Source organism: Parasteatoda tepidariorum, chromosome 5 (assembly GCF_982258835.1).
Source record: "Parasteatoda tepidariorum strain Cologne lab strain chromosome 5, Ptep-v5.0, whole genome shotgun sequence".
NCBI lineage: Eukaryota > Metazoa > Arthropoda > Arachnida > Araneae > Theridiidae > Parasteatoda > Parasteatoda tepidariorum.
The window spans coordinates 44790697-44816938 of record NC_141759.1 but is presented as its reverse complement, the minus strand read 5'-3'; the positions used below and the strand labels follow the sequence as shown (position 1 = coordinate 44816938).

Sequence of the window (26242 nt, the reverse complement as noted above, 5' to 3'; positions counted from 1 at the left end):
TACATAATAAATGAGAAATTTATCAATGGATATTTTAAGATCCTTTTATTTAATATGCTTTATTTAACTGAAGAATTAACAGAATGAATACTCAATTTATTCTATTTATGGTTCATGCGTAACGACTACTATGCACTATTACTATTACTATAACGACTACTATTACAAAGAAAATATAACACAGTTGAATAACGATAATGAAATATACAAGCTTTTTCAACTTATATCGTTTTGCTAACAAAACATATTTTTCAGTTTAGCTATTTTAATAAATATTTTAGGACTTTTGAATTAATTGAAAATATTTTAGAACTTGCAAAGCAAATTAAATATTTAAGCATATATACATTCGTGGTTCTTTAACCCTTTCGCGCCAACTGTCACAAATACGTGCCAGCAGAAAACCGTATCAATCAGGGTAAAAAGATAAAACTGGTAATCAAAGTAATTCTTTAGCAGTTTATTTGTGGGCGGAGTTATAATTGTTTGATTTATTAAATTCACCATTACTTTGTTCAAAATAAAACTATTTAGTTCTACTTTGAATTAACATTGATTATATGATTAAACTAGCAATAATTAAACTAAAAGCAAAGTAAGTCTGTCAAATTAGCAACGACTACATTTAAGTTACCGTTTTTTATTTAATTACAACTTAATTCTGATTTTGAACGAATGCTTTTCTGAATCACCCGTCCCCAAGGGGTTAACTAAAGAATAGCAATAAAACATATAATTAAAACATGCAATATAATAAAACATGAAATTGTTCAACATGTAATTTTAAAACATTTATTCATCTAATAATGTTAAAAAACGAAACTCTTTCAAAAATATATATTTTTACAAGGCATATTGCATATTTAAAGAAAAGTAATATTTGAAACACTTTTTCTTCTTTACTTTCATTTGTAGATTTTTAAGATTCAAAATATTTTCATATATATCAGGGGTGGCCAAGCTCCTTGATAGTCGAGCCATTTTTCAAAATTTGAAATTTTGCGCTAGCCGCAATTAAATACGTATTTAAAAGCTAGACAAAAATGGTATGAAAAAATTTTTTTTACTGAAATTATATTTATTGAGAACACATAAATAAAAGCTCAAAATATGTGCATTGAATTTAAATATTAAAAATTTAACACATTTATTTTACTTCTCTTGATAATTCTTTAAAATTTGGTGAATAATTGGGGACAACACTTCTCAGTAATTCTTTGAGATGCTGGTTAGTTAATAATGATCGGTGTTTGGATTTCACTAATTTTAAAGTGGAATAAAATGATTCATATAAATACGTTGTACTAGCAGCCTTTTTTAATTCAGGATACTTCAATTTGGTACAAATTTCCAAAATTCAGTAATCGACGTCGACCTATATTTTAATTGTGGAGCTTTATCTTCTTCCATCTCTATTAATTCTAATTCTCCAAATGCTTTTTGGGTCATAATTATACTGGAAATGAAAAACACTCGCCTTGAATTATGTTAATTTCAAATGGATTCAGAAAAAAAATCAAGAGACTATTTAAAATATTTCAAGTCTTGAAATCCAGTTTGGAATTCTGTCAATGTTCTTTCTAGCTTTTTTATATACTCGTTGGGTTTTTCTTGTTTAATATTGGAATAATTTTTTTTTAATTCGAGGAAAATGACAAAATGTTCTTTTAATGTCCTTTTGAAAAAGTTGTAAGTTAGTATGAAAACTAAATATACACTGTGAGAGGTCAGATATTACTTTATCTTTCTCCTGCAATTGTAAATTCAATGTTTGCAAATGTTCCCTGACATCAGTTAAAAACCTTAAGTCTTGTAACCACTCGTCATCGTCTAATTCTGAATAGGTTATTTCCTTTCCTTTTAGAAATGCAGTTATCGGATCAAACAAATCTACAAAACAATTTAATAAGTTGTAGCTAGATAACCATCTAACAATGCAAAAGAAATTAATGACATTTGGAAGTTCTTCGTTCTTTAATTCTTTAAAGAAATTTTTGAATTGTCAATGATTTTTTGCATCGGTGCGAATGTAATTTACAATGTGTAACACTGTTTTCATAACATCAGGATATTTTAAATATTTTTAACGAGATTTTATTGATGAATTATGCAGTGAATCGGTATGAATTGTGGAATTTGATAATCATCTCTAAAAATCCCAATAATACCGATTTTTTTTACTGATTGTTTTTAATAAAAATGTTCGCTAAAAAGATAACTAAAAAAACTATTTAGTTGTATAAATTAGATGGAAAAAAATAATTTATAATACACTGGAGAAGAAATTCATTGAACTCAGCCATAATCTGTTGAAAAAGATAAACAATTTCAAACATTTGCGAAGCAGATAAATTGCCTGCCAAAGAAATTCCAATTATGTTAGATGCCTATTTCCTTTAGAAAATTTTTCAAGTATTTTAGGAAATTGGAATGTTGAAAACCGATCTTTTATTTATAAAAAATCAGAGTGATTTTGGAATCTTCAGTTATTTTTGCAAAATATGCAACAGTAAGTTCCTTTAAAAAGGCTTTAAAAAGATTTCACTCTTTTTAAAGATTTTTTTAAGAAGAAATACCACTATTTTAAATTTTGTGGAGAAATGAAATAGAATCGTACGTTTTAAGATTTATTATTTGAAAAATTTTGCGTTGCTTCTCATTATGTCATGGATCATTTTCGACTAGACTTTACTACACAGTAAAAACAAATCTGTTAAATTTGCAGAAAAATAAACTGTCAGCAGGTATACCAGCATAAAAGCGTTCATTTCGCAGAAAAATAGTGTTATTTAACCGCAGACAACCGCTTTTTAAGCATCTAAATATTTTTATTTAACACGTTGAGCGCCACGTCAGCCATCGGTGGCTGACACTGGACTTTCCATTTAGGCCGCGCCAGCCACCGGTGGCTGACACTGAAATTACATTTAGGCCGCGTCAACCACCGGTGGCTGACACTGACCTTTCACATAGGCCGAGAAAAACAGCTGGCTGACAGCGTATAACATGATATAGAACTAAAAAATTTACACTCTTTTATGGAATTGCAGAAAATTTATTCAAAATTTACTTAATTATCGTGATTTTTAGTTTAATAAATTCAATTTACTAGGTTTTTATCCCCCACTATTTCTAAACAATTCGTGGGCTTATATAATTCTTTGTTCAGAGTCATGCTATAACTTTTAAAAAGTAGCAAAATCTGTCTAATATTTGCAAATTTAGTTTGTAGTTAGTTACCGTTGTGGCCTGACGGGCAAGACATGTAAAATTAGCATGGCGGTCAACGTGTTAAACAAAAAAAAAACTTCGCAAAATATCTATGTAAGCTTTGTCATTGGTGCAAGCTAAGAGCAGAAATTACGCAGTATCAGCAAACGTCGGGGTTCGAACCCAAGACACATCATAGGAAAACGAGCGCTCTGTCAATAGAGCCATAGTTTTAGTGTCATGGTTATGAAGAAAAATCTTAAGATGTGTTCATCTTAAAGGTTTTACGTATAAAAATCACATTCAAGATCAAAAACATTTAACATTTTTTCTGTAGAATTTGTAGTTATTTTAATAGAGTAGATTATTTATTTTTTGAAAAAATTCTAATCTCTTAATTTGTGCAAACTAAACCACATTGTTCACATTCTTATAAGAAATGGAAAACTTTTAAATTTTTAATGGATTCAAAAATGGTTAAAAATGCATCTTGCAATTAAACTTACAACAAAAATGATTCATTAGTTTTAAGAAACATTTGAGGTTATTTTGTAAAAACTTTGAGGTTATTTTCAAATTGGACTAAAAGATATTATACAATTTTCTCTCATGTAAAACAAAACAACGCCAGACTATCAGATTTCGATATTCTCATTCACGCATAAATTGTTGCCCCATAAAGCTGCTTAATACAAAAGAGTTTATTACATCCATGCTAGCTGTGAATGGATTAAAAATGGCATATACAATTAATATGATTAAAAAACCGCCATTATTTTCTAATCATACCAGTCTAAATGGTTTCAAAACCGAAAGAGTAAAATTATTCTTCACCATAAACTTTACCTTTAATTAATAGGACTGACAGCTACCGGTAATTTTAGAATGAAGATTCTAACAGAGAGTATAATCTAGGCTGGTGAATGTCAATAAAATTTTTAATTTGATTTTCTCGTGTATTTGTTTTTAACACTATTCCATTTAAGTTTCCCGTGATAATAAAAGGCAGAGGCAATTAATGATCAATCCATTGGTTTCTGCAGCTGGTTCACAGCCAACTGCATCTCTTAAGTTTATTATTAATTTGCAGGCCGTGGTGCAATTAACGAAAAATCCGCTAATTTTAGTCTTTAGTTCTACACCGTTTTGCAAGATATTGTGTCAAATCCGGAGCAATTTGCATATCAGAGTGTTTAACTAATTTCGGAGCAATGTTGACAATGTGACAAAACTTAATCCAAAAACGCTACAAATCATCAAAAATATAAAAGTAGTTGCTTTTAATCGCTTACCAATTTTTAGTCACCACTATTCTATTCTTTAAGAAACTTAAATTATGAATTTAGGATGAAAAATAAACAAAGATCATAGTTTCGTATGAGTTGCCTGATTAAAATATACAATGGGAGAAAATATAGTTCGGCTCTGTGTAAGATTTATGCAACATATTGGAGTAATTGGAAAGTTTCTTGTGTTTCTACTGCTTGTAATGTGGTTAGAAGTGGTCATTTGAAATATTAATAGCTCTTCGATATCAATAAAAAAACATTTTATCAGTTATACAGTCTCTTACCTGTTGTGTAGTCTTTTATCAGCCATCTAATTCTTTCTTCCGTGGGTATAACTTTTAAAAGTAGCTTATTGTTCAGGCTTCTTTTATGTTCTTAATAATATTTTTAATGCCCAGCGTGTTGATATACAAACTACAGCAAAAAAAGGAAGAATAATCTTGAGATTATTCCAAAAACGCTAATAAAAACGCTAAGAATAATCTTGAGATTATTCTTCCTTTGCTTCATTTGATCAATTATCTATAATTTTTCGCACTTTACTCATATCTGAAATTTCAGAAGTCCTTCTCTTTAGCTGCTCAACACTACTATCATTTTGGTTTTTTCTATCGCCTTTCGTACCTTGCCTTGGTTTTATTTCTTTCTTCATTTTATGCACTTATTTTTTCCTTTCCTTTACTACTTTTAAATACTTCAACAATTAATTGGTATTAGTTAGATAATTTTAATTCATATCTTCCTCGTCTATCACAATTGTAGGTTCAGGTCGAAAACAAATAATTTCATATATATATATATATATATATATATATATATATATATATATATATATATATATATATATATATATATATATATATATATATATACATTGAAATTAATTTACTCGAAGAAGTGATAGTTATTTCGTCATTTTGTCGAAGTGATCGCTCGGAGAAAATACCAGGAAACGGTTTCGTCAAAAACGGAGAAAAAATCGTCAAATTATTGCTCTGCTGTTTTATATATGATTCAGTTTTTTGTTAAAAGTCGCAATATAGGAAATGAGAAAAATATTTAAAGCTCATTTTGTAAATATAATTACACAAAAGTCTTGACACTTGATATTTTTAATATTAAACGTATTATAAATAACTCTGTTTTTAAGTGTTCTATTGTTACAACGACGCTCTTTGCTCCCATTATATGCACCACTGTAAATGGATTTCTTTACTTGCAGTATTCGTTTTGTCTTTTTTATAATAAATAAATAAATTCTTTGAAAAACAAAAAATAAATAACAACAAATATGCAGTTTAAATTATTTATTACTTCAGGCCTTCCGATTCTAGTTCAGCAAATTTTTAATCAAGTAAATAATTACATTATTTATTCTGTTTTAATGATCTTTTTCTATTTGTTCTGTAATTTATTATGAAAAGATCTTTTTTTCTATTTGTTCTGTTTGTCTTTTCATCTTTCTCTCCATCCATTAGATCAAATCACTGAAAATAAATTAATCATAAAAATGCAAAAAAAAATAGTTATTTATTTTTAATTAAAAACTAATTATTTTGGATAGAACTTGAATCTTGTAAATTATAATAAAAACATTAAGTATTAAAACCATCTTTCAAAGACGTAATTTACTTTTCAGCATAGAATTTTGAATGAAAAATGTTTTTCATATAAGATTTCAAAATCGGTCTTTTTTGGTTTTTCTTATTGATGGAAATCGCCCAAAAATTTTAAAAAATATTTAAAAAAGCAAGACACCATTTTTCAATCGGTGTGTGATCAATTGAATAATCAAAACCAATTGCGCAATCTAGAAACCACTGCAATTAAATTTTTTCAAAACAGCTTGTACTCAATATCTAAAGAAATACCAAACAATAAAAAAAAATATCATGTTAGTGACAGAGTACATAAACTGATCGAACTTCCAACTATCGGTTTGCAAGGCAACAACCGATTGCATCTCAACATGTAAATTCAGAATATAAATTTAATAGATAGATATTTCATATGAAATGTTTTTATGATAAGCAGAGAACATTATTTTATAGTTTTTGTTGTCAACTGCTGGTAAACATTTGTTACGAATTTTGAGATTTGTTAAGAAAAACTAGCTGGTTTTTGAACAAAACACTGTAAACGCTCATTTCTATCTTTCCCTCCAGTATTTAAATTGATTTCTTTAAACTTCTAGGTCGTTCTTTATAGTTATCTTGACCTGTCAATATAGTAATGAGGAAGAATGAGCTTGCATAAATAAAGATTTCATTTTATAACAGGCGTTGAACAGTATTCTCATTTTTGGATTTGCTGACATCAATGTTCAGTTTTTTTATGGAACAAATCCGCATTTGCGACACGTCGAGAGGAAGCCTTCCATGCTTTCCTATAGGAATAGGATATTTTCTGGGATCTGAATTACGATATTTTCCTTGATTTTCTAGGAATCTAACCCATTATCAATCATTGAGAACATTTTTATATCAGAACTGAGGTTGGAGTGAGTCGGCCACAGAATTCGAAACGACCAACGACTCATGGGATCCGAACCTGAATCACCGAATTGGGAGAAAAAACATTCTATCCACTGATCCAAGAAATTGCTCTATATCGACTTCCTCGAACAGTTATTTAAGGATCAAACATAAATAGGATATATAAATGGAAAAGTTTAAAACACTCAGATGAAGTTTAAGGAATTCATCTCCAAGTACTATTATAAAACTATTATGTGTGACCATTAAACTAGAATTATTTCACAATCTTGTCCTCTTTTTGTGAAGGAAAGTATGGGAATAACCAAAACTGTCATTGAGATAGTAATACGTTAGTTTTTTTCATCTAGTTTACATGCTTTTTATTAAACAATAGGTACATACTTTTTATTAAGCAGTGGGTAAAAATCTGAATCTTGAACAGGATCTCTTGAAGAATTTCGGAGATATAGATATTAAGAACAAAGTTTTTAATAAAACTTGTTACACAATTATTCTGTGACCAATAGGAATGTGGTCCAGCAAGCAACTGCTCTTAAACAACTAATGCTATGAAACAATTTATCTTAAAGACCTTTATCATGTAAAACTATAGATGATGAATCCAAAAAATGTCAATAATTCTAATTTTTTAAAGATATTTTAGACATAGCTTCTTAAGCATTTGCTGAGACTTGATTTCAAAAGTCTCAATTCTAGTGTTGCAATTTTCTTGAATATTTTAGATTTATATGAAAATTAATCTTAAACATAAACTAAAAATCTCAATACATATTCCGTTTCGTAATTTATTCGCCTAAAAAAATTATTCTTTGTGGAATACAATTTTTTTAAACTAATTTATTTGTTTCACTTACCTCTTGCAATAATATGGAAACGCCATGCAGGATTCCATGATTGCCTTTTGACAAGTCTAGGAAGAAGGGAGAAAAGTTTTATAAAATTTCGCCAGAAGTTAAATTTAAATACCTAAGAGAAATATGCCCATCAAAACGCCAAATAAGGTAATAGCTATTCAATAGTGCTGTTTTCCTAACAATGTGTTCTAAAATAGTGGTTCCTAAAAGGGATTCCACATAGCGCATAAAAGCGTTACTTCAAATCTTGTTCGTGATGCTGAAACTAAGCAGCTGAGGTCTAAGAATGCAAAACTATATAACGGTAGGTATGTTGGTGCTAGTGTTTGAAATTCGTTAGAAAAAGTAGTATATTTACGTCGCATTAGAGCAGCAAAATGAGCTATTTTCAATGGTCTGAGAAATATGACCGAGGAGAATCCAAAAATGTGTCATCGCAATTTTGATTCTTTGAATAAGGAGTGGCTGCTAAATTTTTTTAAAACAACGATCCACAGCTCAAAGTTGAGCAATTCCGGTTAAAATAGTTTAATGACGACAGATACCACACCCCTTTGTTCCATCTCAAAATGGTCACCCTCTACTCATTGAATACTGCCTGCATTGCTTGATTTCTGCTATCTATTGGAAACCCTGTCATATAATCAGTCTACTGAGGAATAAATTCGTTATAAGACTTCTGAATAATTACTTTTATGTCTAAACTTAAAAACAGTTAGTATACTATTATTGAACAACAGTGTTTACAATATGACTTGTGCTATTTATCCTTCAAATTTAAAATCCATTTAATTTCAGCTAAAATATAAAAGAGGGTAACATTCAAATAATGGCAATTCTTGCAATTCATTTCTGTCAAGTTGTAAATTGCCTTAAATCGAGTTATCGAACAATGTTTTAGAATTTTTGAAGAATAGAAAACTTTTATGAATCATGAAATTCCATGCAATTTGAAATATTAATCTCAATATTAAGACATATAGGGAGGGATATAGCTAAGATTTTCTGAATCCCATTCCGGTTCTAGAATCGTGTTATTGTTTACACCCAATTCCCCATTCGTATGACTTACAATATGAAAGAGGAACAGGAAGAAACTAACTCTTTCAAATGGAGCATACTTCAGAAACGCTTTCAAAGGTAAAAAAGCACAAAGAATCACTTACGCATATTCTTCCTGACATTTCTAAAGCAAATTCTTAGTCTATGCTTAATTTGCAACACATTTCTATTACATAGCTTTTTGGGGCTCGCAAAACTTTGTTGCAAGAAAAAAGGAAAACATCATTAATTTTTCAGAATAACGATAGCATGCCCTCGGATCTTCTTCAGGGATGTTTCCTGTACCATCGCCAATAGCCCATTGAGCAGCTCTACTGCGAAAGCTAACAACAGTTGCATTTCCGCATACAAATACATTACTTGCAATTCTATTTTTAAAACTATTATTGATAAACTATTTTTACTTCATTATTTGCATTAATTTCTTTTATAAATAAATATTAGTTTTTTATATGCGTTTATAATTGCTCATCATCAATCATTTTTCCATTTGAAAAATGACTTAATCAATTTATTTGATGCATTTATTCATTTATTTAGTAGTGACAAACAACATATTTGTGAACCATATGTGTGCATTGTAAGTTTTTTGCTTCTTATATAATAATAATTTATTGAATGTTACTAAAATAAAAAAAAATTGGCGCAAAATTAATTTTTTCAGTATTATTTTTAAAAATTTGTGCTTTATTTAATTATATAAAATCTATGCTTTATTAAGTATGCATTGCAAAAATTCCGGAGTTTTATTTTACTTTATTTTTTTGTATAAAAATAATTTTCCTTCCATTTTTAGAATCATCCCATACAAAAGTATCAGTTAAACATGTCATTAAATTTTAAAAAAAACTATATGCTACGTTTTTATTATGAGTGAACTTAATCTGGCATATCTATATTGCTAATTGGTTATTGGCAAACAGTTATGATATAAAATTTCAAAATTGAAAATTTTAACTGTGAACGAAATTTTCTGCGATTTAAAAAGAAATATAATTTTTAATTCAGAGTCTCTTTCAGGGATTCATTTTAAACTAATTTGTCTAACAAGTTAATTTAGTAATGAACTATATTTTCCGACTGTAAAAACAAAATTTCTAAAGATTTTGAATTTCAAATGAAAATTAACATAAATTATATCTTCTTCTTATATGCATACATTATATTTTAATTTCTTTTCTATTTCAATTCATTTTGCGATATTTTTGTGCATGTTAAAATTTTATACGTTTAATTTGAAATTTAATTCATTGTTAAATTAAAAAAAAATTTTATTCCTACATTTTCAGTAAAATTTAAGGCTATTTTGAACTTTTTATTTCCTGGAAATGTATTTTGAGTTTGTTACGTTTTTTTCTTCATTTTTTCGTCCTTTCACTTGAACTTTTTATTCACTACTTATCAATACAGAAACTTTTTAATCCTTACTTTTCAAAACTAAAACTTTTTTTTTCACTCTTTACAAGTTACTTTTCAAAGTCTAAACTTTTTACTTGTTACTTTTCAGAATCAAAACTTTTACTTTTTACTCGTTACTTTTCAAAATTGAATGTTTTTACTGAATTGAACAAAATTGAATGGAATTGAATTCCCATTTTTTATTAAAAAACTTGAAATTTTAATCATCACATTTTAAATTAAAAATTCTCATGTATTTTCCTGAGTGGCTCTAATTTTTAAAAAAACGAGTATGAAATTAATTTTTTTTTAAATGAACGTTTTTCTATAAGATGATTAAAAACATGTTAAGCCATTGTATTTTATAAAGATCTGTGCACGAGAATAATATAAATTTTAACTCACCAAATATTTTTCTATAGCAGCAAACTCATCCTTACGTTTTGGAGTATCTTTTTCTCTTTCAAGCTTGCTCTATAAATTAATTATGGTTATAATTTTTTTATTTTTTAAGGCATATTATAATTTATTAAAAAGAAAATACTTACACCATAAGCAAGAATTGGATTGATTGTTTTGAAAAGGCATTTTTTCTACACCATAGAAAAATAAAAATAAGAATTTTAAAAACATGAAAATAATACTTAATTAACAATATATTAGCTATCAATCTGCAGCAAAAATTCTATGACCATGATTATAGCATATTGATAGTTCAAAGCATATTAATGGTTAAAGCTGTTTGTTTGATCAAAAGGTTTTCAGCGTTTTTCACCTTAATCATAAACGAATTAAGGCCAAATTGGGTAATTATGACTATGAGGTAATTTTGACCAGTAACATAATGTGCTAATGGTTAATCGCCTTATAACGAAGCTTCGGTGTTTAATACTACATTTTATTACTATTAGTATTTAAAATAAATATTATTCTCTAAAAGAATACGGTCCTAATTACCCAATTTTTTTTTACTAAATTGATATGGTTATGAACTGGTTTAATGTTGGCATAAAGTAAATTATTTTGCATTGTTCCACAAAAAATGTCTAGGACATAAAAAAAGAATCCAGATATTCCAGAAATAGTATAATTTTTAACACAGGCATTCAATACAGGTGAGAAAGGGTTTCAATATTTTTTTTAAAAAACAATAGGAAGAAACTACTGACATTATAAGCTAAAGCATGTTTTGATTCAATACAGATGAGTAAGAGGTCAATCACTTACACTTTTTTTTAAAAAAAGAAAGAAAATACTGACATCATCAGATAAAGCATTTTTGCCTTCAATACAGAGCAGTTCAATATAGAGTACAAAGGAGTTCAATGCATGAATTCAGTGAGAACGGAAAAACACTCGTAAGGGTTTCCATAGAGACAAACAATGAGCTAACACCAGCTCTAGGATGTGCGGATGGTCATAATTCAGCTGATCAGCTGATGCTCATATCCCCATATACGGTCAGAATTATTTCAAAATTTAGGCTATTAAGATTCTTGAAATAATAATTATGAACACCCATTTAAAAACCTAAGTAAGCTACTCAGAGTGCTTATTATTTTTTTCTACATTTTTAAGGAACCGTAACACAGGCCTGGGATGAAAAAAATACAAGGACACTGAAAGTTGAATTTTATGTATTTTTTGGTGCTAAAATGAAAAATAATAATGAAAAATTTCCATCACGTCATGTTTTCTTGAAAAATTCCATTTTACTGCAATTTTAATGAACTTTTACCATAAAAAAGTTTAGTTTTTGAATTATGTAGTCTGACCAGTATTCTACTTTGCTTGACCAGCATTCTACATTGCCTGGTCAGCATTCTACTACTGGTTAAATCTACAAAATACCCCTCTGTGACATCTTCCATTCACTGTATATTTCTACCAAAGGAGCATGAAAAATTCTTATATCTCTGATAATTATTTTCGATATCGTTAACAATAAATACCTTGCATATAACTCATAACTATTTATTAATTTACATATTTATCAATGATCTATTACCATGATATATAGGACGTTTTAAATATGTCTTGAAAATATTATTTAAATATTGTTATTACGATGCTTAAAAATATCAATATTTCAGAATATAACAATGTATTTCCTAATTCTATTTTAAAAAATTTCTTTACAGATGCTCTAAAGTATCGTCAAATCTTGCATGATTTAGAGATTTGTTCCTTTGTAACTCTAGCCACACAATACGTATTAAAGGTAGTAAAAAAAAAAACAATTTTCTTTTGTTTGCACAGTATGACATTTGTTTAAAATCGACCACACTTTTGTTTAGCACTCATCAAAGATATGGAAGTCATACGGGAACAGATCTCGACCATATGCTGGATTGCAGAAGACTATGATGGATTGCACATTTATGTTCGTTGTTTCGAGAAATCGAAATTGTGTAAACGAAAGAGTACGACGATTAGATCGGCCTTTCAAGACATTTTTTAGTTAACAAGTATCACTATTTATTGACTCTAATGCCAGAAAATATCTATAAAGATGTCTGTTGATTCGTCTCTAAATCTCACCTGAATTTCAAAAACGAAATAGATAGACTAATAGCTATTCTTTTATTATTGTTTAAATGAAATTTACTGTCACCTTACGAATAGAAAGCCCATTAATAGTTTTCTGTGCACCGACAACTGCGTTCCAGGGTAGCCTATATTTCCCCAAAAGACTTCTGATTGGTTTATTTCGTTACTGTAACTAATACTTTACATTTTTCTAGAGTCATAACAACAATATAATTAATTTAATATTTTTTGATCCTTTTTTAATTTGATTAGAACTTAATTAAGTTCAGTTGGCCGATTTTTTTTCTCAAAATACTACGTTTACTAATCTAAGTGCATCAAGTTATAGATGAAGACAAACTTTTCATCTAACAAATTTTATGTGTTTGTTAATTGTGCCATACTAATAGGGCTCATAACATATTTTCTAATTCTATTATAATTCGCTTGCTTTTGCATCTCGTTTGAAAGACAAGAAAGAAACCATTAGACATTGGTCTTTGATTATTTAAACAATTATAAACCCTGATTAATGTTGCATAACTTATCCCATTGTTACTACTTAAGGGCAGCTTTGTTTTCATTTTTTTTAAATCTCCTACCATAATAATACTGATTTTGATCATTTAAAAATGCATTTGCGTTTTATCTACTTGTGCAATTGGTTCAACTGGGCTACACATGCTTAATATTAATTATTATCGTTGACTATTCCGGTCGAAGCTGAATCTTTATGACAATGGGACTCTCCCAGATTTTGTTTTTAGCACTTCTTTTCGAAGTACAACATGACGCAACAACCTGATATTTTTGTTAGTTCCTCTGCATCAATGAATGAAAACTGATATTTCAACATTAGTGCATTTCAGGGTATAGGATTCTTGACAGTGCATACGAATAAGCGAATGAATTGAAGGTTATCAAAAATATAGCAATGCACATCTGTAAAGAATAACTTGTGACTTACGCAACCTTGATTTATCAACTGACCATTTAAAAACACAATTAATAGGACAGCTAGACAAATCTGACACTGATCAGTTAGAGCTGCTTAACTGCGAAGAAATACAAAGTTACTCTGTGTTAGGGATGAGCAAGATATCAATAACCACAAATTTTAAAAAAATGTGATAGTCAATAAAATTAAAAGAAACTCATAATTTGCGAAAAAGACTGATATTTTGTGATACGGTCAGTGACAGCATTTTTATTTCTCTTTTTTTGTAAACTATAAAAATATTTTAATACCTAAGTTGTCCTCATAATTTATTGTTAATATATCTTCATGATACTATTTTATTCCCACATTAATGTTTTTGTATAAAAAATTAAAGGAATGAATAATGCTTAATGGCACCTAAAACCCTTTAAAATAGGGATGGGCAAACTTTTTCGATTGAGGGCAAAACATTGAGAGAAAAAGTTTGGTGGGTTAAGTAAAATCTTCTAAAACAGAAAAAAAACGGTGCAGATGTTTTAATTTAAATATTTAATGAGATAAATGAAGTTGCGATTTCATTTTTAAAAGTTCCTTATATTGATGTTCGAAGTGAGATGTACTTATTTTAAGGAACGAGGCTAAATGCTTGTATGTTAGTTAGCTTCAGAAATCATTTTTTCTAAGGTTCATAGTTTAAAACACTTGTTCACCTATATAAGATGAAGCAAACATGGCACTGATTTTATGGTCATGAGATATTAAATTTCGGAAACTAGCTTTTGTTAATGATTTGTAAAACACCAACTTTTGCATATTTAGAAACAACTGCTTCAGATGATTGTTAGATTGAAACTCAATTAATTAAAACTGCAAATCCGACCTCACTGTTTCACATTTTACGTTGAAAGGCGTGGTGAAAATATCTAATTTTTTTTGAAAGGCACTGAAATCTGTGAAGTACAATTCCACCTATATTAGATTCCGTATGTCTGCTCCTCGAGAAAATCGAACGCTCTTTGTCGCCAATTTATGGCTATTCTGTAAGGAACTTCAGTTTTCAACATTTTACCAATTGAAGCTGTCTGTGCTAGCTATTTCCATAAATTTATGTTTTGTATAACAAAAATAGAAAAAGTAAAAAGGTCATCAGTACTTGGTTAAAAAAGAAAGAACAAAATTAGCTTTTAAAAAAGTAGACAAGAAAATGGATGTATATAATGTATATTGTTCATATTCGTCACGGATCGGCAAGTTATAATTCGATCCGCGGGCCGGATTAAACATCCCGGTGGGCCACAGTTGGCCCGCGGGCCGAAGTTTGCTCATCTCTGCTTCAAACAATCAAATAATACAAGAAATTTCTTCATAAATTTTCAATTAAAATTAAAATTTCTTACCACCTGGTCTCTATTGTTGCAGACAAAGGGTTTCAATATATCAGAAGATAAAGAGCCATTTTTCCATTCCGGGAAAACGTATCCATCCTTGAATTCACACTCAGCATTCAACAATACTATTAGAGTGTTCCAAGTCTGAAATATTTATATTTTTATGAAAAAAATAATTGAAAAGAAATTGTGAAATCTGAAAAAAAAATTAAATTGAAAGCACTTATAATGAGAACTAATTACCTAAATCTTTGATTGATAAAACTATCAATCAGGGTGTTATAAGGGCGATATTCGTTTGAAACGATTTGTTTATAATAATATACTCCAGCAATCAAACAGGTCTCCATACTCAGCTCCACTTTCCTTGCCAACGTTTTGATTAAGTTTTTGTTTTTCTTTGCTTAAATATGAATTCATGACGTCCCATGTGCGTATTTTTTTATTTTAATTTTGACAAGGATTTTAAAAATACATATTACATATGGAACGACTTTTATGAATTACATAAAAAGTTAGATCTATGAGTCACAATACTTACATCCTTATGCCAATAATCAAAGCACTTTGATTCTTCTTCAGTTAGTTCTATAAAAGTAAATGCAATTTGTTAAAATATATAATTCATTGAAAGTGAGTTTAAGGTAATAAATGTAAACATGAATCTTGCTTACATTAATGTTAAATTAGTGAAGAGTATTCGACAATTCTGGAAATAGTTGGATTTAATACACAGTGATGTAAAGCGTATTACAAAAAGTTCTTTTCTGATACATACATGTATTTTTTTAAATCTTGGTCTAAACTGATGTACAGTCAGCAAAAAAAAAAAGATATCACCCTGAATAACTTTTGTTCTAATGATCGGATTTTCACGATCTCAGTGTCGATCTTAATGGTTCCCGGGGGTGACCTCAAATATGCTAATTAATTAGTGCTAACTATTAATTAAGTTACAAAATCGGACACAAAAACGTACTTTCTCTGAATAAACATGTATTTTTTTTTTACATATTTGGATTTCTAAGCTTCAAAATATAGGGGGTAGCCGCAATCTGGGAAATATGGTCCCCATAGTTTGGTCAGGAGAGCGATCCAAAGTTCGTACCCGTTAATGTTAATTTCACTTTTTACGTTTTTAGTCATATTTTCAAAACTAATAAAGCAATTTAAAGAAAATTGCGCCCACTCATAAAACTCATTTACCCAAAGATAATTTCATGAAAAAAATAATTTTTCATAATTATTAATAATTTTTAATTATTTAATTAAATTGAGGATGAAAAAATTTTGAATTATAAGGTATGAATTTTTTTATACCATAATAATCTACATATTTTTCAATAGAAAAATCTAAAGTTTCAACTGTTTTTATTTATTAGAAGCTGAAAAAAATTAAAATTAATTATTTTTGAAAAAATAATTTGGCGACAATAAAAAAATGATTAAATGGGGCGATTAATATTAAAATGTGATAAACTTGCGAGGAACTTGACTTCTCGCGCGTAGTGTAAAATTTCATTCATATTTTTTTCGCTAATAATCGTTTGCTAATCTTTTTATTTTTATTTCTTTCAAACTATAAAATACGATGTTTCTTTTTAGTCATTTAATAATTTATTTGTAATTTAGTAACGAAATTATAAATAAAACATTTTGAATAAAAAACACTTTATTCAACGAATGTCTAGTTTTATAAAGGCGTGCTTCTGATAGAATATGATTATGCACCAGATTGTGCTTACTTAATGTGATTATTTTTTAATTTTCTTTTTCAATAACTGATACAATTTCAATAATATACATACGTATGCATAGATTTGGAATAATATATTTATCAATTTCTTGAATATATATTTTATAATTATTAATACGAATGCGTAGTCAACATTTTTAATCATCTTAAAACTTCGCCCGGTGGCTGAGCGGTAGCGCTTCGTGCTGTCGTTCCTCGGGCCGGGCAAGGCTGACTCAGCCTTTCATCCCTTCAGTGGGTCGATAAATAAGTACCAAGCATGATTGGGAACTAAACACTGGGGGTTCCGCGTTCGGCTGACCACCTGACCGGAACATCTGCTCCTGCACCCCAGAGCCCTAGGTCCAGAAAACTGAGATGGGCACAGTAGGCCTTGGCCCTCCATGAGCTGTCGTCAGCTGAGTTTAAAGTAGAGTTTTTTAAAACTTCTTTACATCTTATATATCGCCTTAATCTTAAAATAAATTTGTAAATTACCTGTCTGTGCGTGTTTCGCAGAATTATTTTTCTAACTTTTTTATTGAATTTTAATACAATTTTTTTTTAAAATTCTATTATGTATATTTTTTTCCAATAATATACTAATCAATCGTTTAAGTACTTTAATTTATGTTTTTCTTTAAAATAAAATTACTTTTTAAATTATTGCTAAGTTCTTATTGAAAGAAAACTTAGAATTATTGCCAGCTATCTGAGAATTAAATCTTGTTAAGAAATTAAAAATATTCTACTGATCACACACAATATCATTCGAAGCAGAACAGCTGACTATTTACTAAAAATACTATTGTTTACGAAAAATGAAGATAAATTATTAATTTTATTTTTTTTATTGCTTCTTATTTATTCGAGTAATGAAAAGTAAATGCGTATGTGCGCACAGGGGAAAAATTTAACAGATTGTTTTGTTTTTTAAATGAACAAAAAACTATGGGCATGCAATTTTAATTCAACATTCAAAGAAAATCTTGTGCGCTAACCCTTTTAAGTTACCCTTTTGTCTTAAAAAGTTGAAAATATTTGTTTTAAAAGTTGTTTGTATGATTTCTCAACTTTTGCACAGTTCAAAAAAATATTGCTATATCAGGAAAATGTTCGATATGCCTTGTTTTGTTAAACAACTACTAAAATAAAAAATTGTAAAAAGATTTGAAAAACGTGCTATTTTTAGAATCATCATCTCAAAAATTGTTCTTTTACTCCATTTGACTATCTTCTTCTTAAATAACTTATAATCATAGTTTTAACACACGTTTTGAAGAAATTATGTATACAAATTTCTCCTAATATTTCGTAATAAAAAAACAAAAATATTAATGATTTATTTATACAGTGAAACCTGCCAAGTTGACCACACTTGTAAGTTTAACATCTGAATAAGTTGACCTCAATTATCAAGAACGGAAATTTTCCTACATAATAAAGAAGCAAAACCTTTGTAACTTGACCACCTGTCTATCTTGTATGTTGACCACTGAAATAAGTTAATTTTGTCTAGGAGTATTATGAAATTCTATTCTAAAACCCTCATAAGTTGACCAGAAAAAAAATTCAGAAAATTTTCTGTCATTTTGCAATGTATGTTAATATTTCACTTGTTTGGTGAAATAGTGTAAAAAGCTAATCTAAACCCTTTTGTGAGTTGACCATCTGGGGAAACTGTAGGGAGTCAGCTTTTGACCATTTCGTTCATTCATTCATTGAAAACAGGTGTGTTAGTTGAAAAGTTGCTCTTCCAGTTGCAATAGTGAGCAAATAGGCTTATATGTGTAGTAATAACAGAATAAATTTTGAAATGTTAAAATAATTTTGTTTTGTTAAAGTTTTCAATGTTTTCGTGTTCTGATATTTTAAGAAATTATTTTTATTAAACACTTCACATGCATAACTAACAAAATAATTTTTTTTAAAAAGTTAGTTAAATATTAAAATTATTTCTGTGTAACAAATTGAAGTTCGTTTAGGTTTAAACACATTTCTTGAGATATTCATTTGGCCATTTGCTAAATCAAATTTTTAAGTCAAGTAAAAAAAAAATTTAATTGTATAGCAACATGTAGGAAACGAAAAAGTAAACAATGTCTCACCCCTTCTATAAGTTGACCACTTGTCTACGTTGGCCACTAAAACAATGCACATGAAGTGGTCAACTTACACAAGTTTTACTGTAATTGTTTCATTGAACCAGAGTAGTTAATTGTTTTCGTAATAATCGGCCTTACAACTATTTAACTTAGATTCTCTGGACTAGGCGTCACTTCATGCATGTCTTTCGAGATAGAAATTTCAAAGATAAAATGTAAAAATTACAAGAACGCGTAAGCTGGTTTCAACTAACAAAAAAAAAAGGGACAAAATCGTTAGCAAAAGAAGTTATCTCATGAATAGAGTGTCAGAGTTGAAAAAGTATTGTAAAAACTGTAACAATTGTTACTCTTGTTTAATTAAGGGTATTATAAACCTAATTTTCTTTTAATCATGTTTTTTAAAGAACTAACGAAAGGAGTGTGTAAATAACATCAACTCGTAATTTTCTTCGTGTTTTTTTTGTTTTTATTTATTATGATTATATATATATATATATATATATATATATATATATATATATATATATATATATATATATATCAAAATGCTTTTAAAATGCCATATAACATTTATTAAGTTTTACAATTTTATCGAAAATAAATACCGTGATTTCTATAAAATTTTGCGATTATGCATCAGAATAGCTATCTTTTTTCAGGTCCACCTTTTCTTGATCACTTTTTTTTCCTTTCCTAAGAAACTCGAAGTGAGGGGCAAAAGCATTTAACCCTACAACTCTTCATAAATTTATGATAACTTATGAAAATTTGGTTTTAATTCAAAACTGTCATACAAATTACATTAAAACAGCTTTAAAAAAATAAATAATGTCAGATAAAAAGTCAAAGATTTTATAATCTTGGAGATTCAAAAATAATTTATTAATTTATTTAAATTTCCTTTTTAAAGGAGATTTAAAAAAAAAAAGCCCAGAAAGCAACGCGAAAAATTCTTTTGGTTGCTTAGCAACGAGAAGCACTATCTTTTCCATCTTGTCATTCATTCAGTTTCTTTATGGTTGTTATAAATTATTTCCCCTTCTATGGCGAGGTAATTTGGCATATTTTTAAACCATCGCCAGATATATAAATCCTTATTGCGACCTAATTTACAACCCATTTTTCTCAAAATTTTGTCTACCCCCCCTATTTTAAGGGTCAGGATTCCAAATATGTAAAAAAAAATACATGTTTATTCAGAGAAAGTACGTTTTTGTGTCTGATTTCGTAACTTAATTAATAGTTAGCACTAATTAATTAGCATATTTGAGGTCACCCCCAAGAACCATTAAGATTGACACTTAAATCGTGAAAATCCGATCATTAGAACAAAAGTTATTCAGGGTGATATCTTTTTTTTTTTTTGCGGACTGTACCCCCACATATTTAACAAAAATTAAATTAAAGTTATATGTCTAGAAAAGAATTATTTAAAGGAATAAAAATAATTATAGTAATCTAACGAATAATTGTTGAGAACTGGGAAGGTTAAAACCTATTAATTTTCCGGATGAAACAAAGACAAATGGAAATTTAAAAATCCTCTTCAAGGATTATCTAGTTTTGATGTCTTTTTTTTTTTCTTTTTTTTTTGTCAAAACTCTCCTTCTTCAATATTAATTTGTCAGAATCTGTAAAAGTTTTTTTTCTAATTTTACTATGAAGTTGCTGTATCTAATGTAAATACTTTTCAACTACATTTCAAGAAAATAACTCCAAAAATTGTGCCAAATTCGGCGTTTTAAAACTCAATTTATAACCGAATCTAACTTTCATGCAGGCTTGAAAGTGTGTAAGTGAATCAAAACTCCAATAAATTACTAAGCTTAGACCAAGATAACGCCATTCAAGAATTATTATTAAGCCGGCCAGGTGGTCGAGTGGTTAGCGTGCCTGACTGCGAAGCCAATGGCTGCATGTTTGAACCCTGCGCAGGGCATGGATGTTTATGTGTGATGTGTGAATGTTGACCCCCCTATGAACGGGTATCTGAGGCAGTGTTGTGTGGGTAACGTTGCTCATCTCCTTGACTTAGGTCACAACGTGTTCACCAGGCAACGCAATATGAACAAAACTTTCACCTTCCATGGCGAGAATGATTAATTCAGTGCCTGCCGTTTAAACAAAAGAAAGATATATTCATGGATTGGTTTTGCAATTGTTTGTGAACGCTGAATTGTAGTATGTACGTATGTAATTGTTGTATGTATGAATTGTTGTTGGATGCTGAAATGTTGATTGTTGTGCATGCCATGAATTGTTTTGTATGTTTTTCAGTTGTCAGACTATCGATGTTTCGCATCGTTTACAAGAAGCTTACATTTTATTTCACTCATATTTCAGAAAAATTAAAGTAAATTGTTAAAAAAAAAATTTTAATTTATTTGAATAATATTGATTTATTACATATTCTCATATGGTGAATAAAAATCTCTCAATTAAATTAAATAATTTTATAATATTTTTTGCTCCTTGCGTTGATTTTGTTAAAACTTGTTCGAATTCAGATAAATATTCTCATTGTGCTGGGGATATGTTTGATCAATAATTTTTTTATAGAAACATTGTACGTATGTATCCTTGTATATTCATCCATTGTATATACCTATGATAAGGTTCTTAGTTTATTTTTTATCGAAAAAAATAACTTAAGTGACTCTTATGTATATCATATCTTACTGTAATTATAAATGTTATTGTTATTAAAGAACAAAAATGGTGTCTTCTACATGGCACTAAGAAGAATAAAAGAAAATTTTTGGCGTAGTCAAACACCTAGATTTATATGAGTTGTAAATGTCGTTTCTCTACACCACTTGGGTGTAATTTTAACTCAAATTTATTTTTCAGATTTAATTGCATTAAAAGGAAAAAAAATAAAAGTGCATTTTCAGTAACACAAAATTTTTAAATAATTTCGTCAAGTTTAAATATTTTACTCAATTTTACAGAAATTGCTTATAAATCCTTTTTAACAGTTCTTATTGAATACAATCGCAAAAACTTCAGAAGTACTACAAATAAATACTACAAATTATGCATAATTTTGATTAAAATTATATAAAAAAATAATTCATAAGATGCGACAGATTTGTTTCCAAACTGTAAGCAGTTCAAACAGTGACCGCAGTGACATAAGCACAGCGTGTATGGCAAACCATTGCAACGAAAACTTTTTGATATGCTTTTTAATAGCAATATTTCTGATGTAGTTTTTTTTTAGATATTTAAATCAACAGAAACAAAAAATATCCCTTTATGTAACACAGAATTATGATACCAAAACTAAAGGATTTATTTATATATAAAACAGCTTTGATTGAAAATCTCACAGGCTCCTTCCTTAGATTGTGTTGTACATCCTACAGCTGATTAATGTAAACAAGATCTTTAGAAAAATTATTCCTTCACTCATATTTATCTTCCTCGCTTGTAGGAGGAACAGGTGATCCTGATGATTTGTAAATTTTGTAAAAACAATTAATAGCACAAAGAGAAACAGTTTTTTTTCCACTGATTAGAACATAATCTTTTTTGGCAGAAACTGGACAACGTCAATTCATGATGCCTTAGTATGTCATATTAATGGAATGAGATCTTAAGCATACATTCATCGTGTTTAAAGTTAATAATTAAAGTTCCCCTTGTTGGAACATAGATGGATCATTAATAAAATCATAAGCATTTGTTACAACTCTATTCGTTGTATACCAGATGGCTTGATGATTAAAATATATATATATATATATATATATTGCTTGATAAAGAACCTCCTGTGTATCAAGTAATGTGCTGATTTGGAAAATTTTAAAGGAAAAAAGTTATGAATTTTGCAATCTGACATTTGTAATAGATTCCCAGATAAATAGTGATGGTTGAGATGTTGCGAATTTTTGTAAAAAAATTTATTATAATATTTCAAATACGTTAGAAATTTCTATGGTATAATAATAATAATAATAATAATGATTGCTCATTTTATTTTAAGTCTAAATGGCACCTTCAATGAAATAAATTGTTTTACGATTATTAACTATTCTTTTTAATATAAACATTAAATAAAAATAAACATTCGTAAAATATAAAATCAGATTACATAAAAGATATCAAAGTCAATTTCGCTTAGTTTCTTTAGAGAGATAGAAATATTTACATTAATAAATGTTTATTTTTATGCAAAATCTGAAATGCATTGGTGCAAAAAACTTCATATTTATTTATTAGCAGCAATAAAATACTCTTTTTCTCAGTGTATTTATGAATAGCAAATTTTATCCGATATAATAACATTGTAGATAATGTTTTATTATAAACATGTAAGAAATAGAAAATTTCCTCTACAATAAAATAAATTTTTTCACCAGATTCTTATTTGAAAAACATATTTGCTTGGCTAAAACTTTTAAAGTATCTTTAAAGTGTACATTTTGAAGTGTTACTTTAACCTCGAGCAAAATGTTACTTTTCAAATATTTTTGAGAACATTCTGTTTTTTAGATAACAAGAATTATTAAATTATATTGTATCCTAAACATCATATGTGCCGGAGTTGACAAACGGAAAGTGTTATTAAATCCATATATAATATACATTTAATAACACTTTAATATATATATATATATATATATATATATATATATATATATATATATATATATATATATATATATATATATATATATATATATATATATATATATATATATATATATATATATATATATATATATATATATATATATATATATATATATATATATATATATATATATATATATATATATATATATATATATATATATATAACATTCATAATATTGTACACAGTCTAAGCTATTTCTCAATTGCTAAATTTTTATACAATTTATTCAATTAGTATATTTAATTTTGAAACAGACTTTAAAGTCATAATATCCGGAATGAATTAAGAAACGCAAAATGAACGTCTAGGTATGTCTTTTTCTTCCAACAATAGAGGTAAATGTTTTTAAAAAAATAATAATCTTACCACAATCACAATATTGACGCGTAAAACAATCTACATAAGAAGAACCCATAGCTATAATCGCCTGTTCACGTGCTTTTTTCATAATATCTCCGAAGTCAAATCCATTGCAATAGGCAACTGATGAAACCATAATGTAAATTAGATTGTATCTGCAAAACATTTCCATGACGAATTCCACACCAATTTGTATACCCCTCCAATGTGTTTGACCAAATTGATTCTGAAAGCTTTTTTTGCTCCAAACATCGTTTAAAAAGGGTCTTCTCATCATATCTGTCATTGAAATAAACAGCTGGTACTGAATAAGCAAATTATTACAATATGAATTAAATAAATCAAATTTAAAATTACAAAGAGGTTCTCCTGAAGCGTGAGTACAAAATATAACTCATTGAGGAAGCATTTCTATAGGAAACATTTCTATAGGAAAAATTTCTATACAGAGTGTATAAGTAGGGCAGTGTTTTCCAAAATGTGGTACGGTTTAGCGGGGGCACGCGTTATTATGCGAAATATCTTGCAACAAATTAAAATTTCAAAAACTTTTATTTAAAAACGAAACTAGATATGAAAATTTACGATTACGTATTTTTCTATTGGCTATTTTGTGCAGAGTTAGCAGTTGATAATTAGTGGTGTCAACAGCCAGTTGTGATTTTTAACTTTTGTAAAAAAAATTTATAATAAAAATTACATTCATTTTTAATAAGTGCTACGTATCGTTACGAAAAATTTAGATAAGGATACACAAAGGTCATGAGTTTGGGAAACAATAACAAGCGTATTAAAAACGGAAAAAAATTTGAAAAACTTCCGGTGTATTTCTCCGCTTATGTTATGCTTTCATTGCGATGAGGCTTAATATTCTAGAAAGTTTTATTTTTGTGATTCATGTTTAAATTTGCTCGTAATTTTACAATTCAAAAGAGTTTTCTGTAACAAATTCCAACAGGTCGTGAGACTAAAACAAATTTAACAAAATTAATATTACAGCATAAATAAAGTTTAAGGCTAGCAATGTTTTGAGTGTTTTACTTTATTTGGTTATATTCGGAGGCTTCCGAATTTATTTATAGTTCGTTTCATTAAAAGTTAGATGGAAAAAAACGTGCTATGTTGAAAACACCGCAAATATAATAATATTGGAGGGTGCGTAACATTTTTTTGGTCAAAAAATAATTTTTACATACAATAATATTAACTGTAAAATCACCAAATCATTGTAAATATATAAATATTACTGCGAAAATTACGGTATAAAATTTTAGGATAAAAATGGTTTACGAGAAAATGGATTTTACGGATGCATTTAGAGGGCCAAAACTTTTTACCGTAATCTGATGTAGAAATTTTTACAGTGTAGAGCTCAGAACAGCAATGAAAAAGGTTAAGAAAGTGTGACAACTCTTAAGGATCCGTGTTTAAGCAAAAGATACTTTTTTCTAATTTTCTATTTCTTGAACACTAAACCATACTAGCACTTAATATATACCTATTTCTACCATAGCCCGTCAAATGACCCAACTTTATGTTTCTTAATTGAATGTATGAAATATGGATGTTGGGAAGGAAATAAACTAAAAAGTTTTATCATAATTAAACAAAATTGTATATTGCCAATTTTTATGTATTACGGACACAAAGAATAAGAGCAAGAATTTTTTACATATACAGGGTGTTTCCATTGTGTATTTTCCGTAAACATATTTCTTCAAATTATTATTATTTCTATAATTTTTATAATTCTTATGTAATTATGAGAATATATAAGAATTTTAATTCTTCAAATTATTCTTATAATTAGCATTATTTCTTCTAAGAACTTGAGCTGTCTTGATTGTTTCGACATTTTTCTGGGTAAAAACTCACAGTTAGTGAGAAATGAAGTAAAGATATCAAAATAAAATACAAACTATTTACCAAAACATTTAATTTTTGCCAATGCTACAAAATACCAATGTAACCTTACAGTGTACCTTACACAAAATACCAATGTAACCTTACAGTGTACCTTACACAAAATACCAATGTAACCTTACAGTGTACCTTACACAAAATACCAATGTAAAATTTTAGGTACTTTCTTGAAATTTGAATTCACAGTTATTCTGATTGAACTAACTATGCCACAGTGTTTGCAGAAATGTGCAACTAATCGAATGTAATACGTTTAACACGCATTACATCGCAATTTCTGATCCAATAACCTTATGAAGTAATAAA

The 26242-nt window shown here is 28.2% G+C and overlaps 2 protein-coding genes across 2 annotated transcripts in view; both read right to left on the bottom strand.

The window, feature by feature from the left end:
- LOC107436116 (uncharacterized) overlaps positions 1-26242 on the bottom strand; it is a 297809-nt gene that overhangs the window by 83307 nt on the left and 188260 nt on the right. The gene's annotated exons all lie outside the window — the stretch shown is intronic.
- On the bottom strand, positions 5794-24299 carry LOC107441616 (uncharacterized). Its single transcript, XM_087165048.1, has 7 exons — positions 24020-24299; positions 15710-15756; positions 15178-15312; positions 10860-10904; positions 10717-10785; positions 7852-7907; positions 5794-5986 (listed from the first exon to the last, which is right to left on the bottom strand). The coding sequence occupies exons 1-7, from the start codon at positions 24297-24299 to the stop codon at positions 5974-5976; spliced, it is 645 nt and encodes a 214-aa protein (XP_087021174.1). The 3' UTR covers positions 5794-5973.

Excerpts from the sequence above, each read along its gene's own strand:
- LOC107441616 (XM_087165048.1), bottom strand. The coding sequence starts at position 24,299 with ATGACAGATATGATGAGAAGACCCTTTTTAAACGATGTTTGGAGCAAA. Across the intron at positions 10,905-15,177 it reads GCAACAATAGAGACCAGGTG|AAAAAATGCCTTTTCAAAAC; the intron begins GTAAGAAATTTT and ends TCTATGGTGTAG. Across the intron at positions 7,908-10,716 it reads CTGCTATAGAAAAATATTTG|ACTTGTCAAAAGGCAATCAT; the intron begins GTGAGTTAAAAT and ends CCTTCTTCCTAG.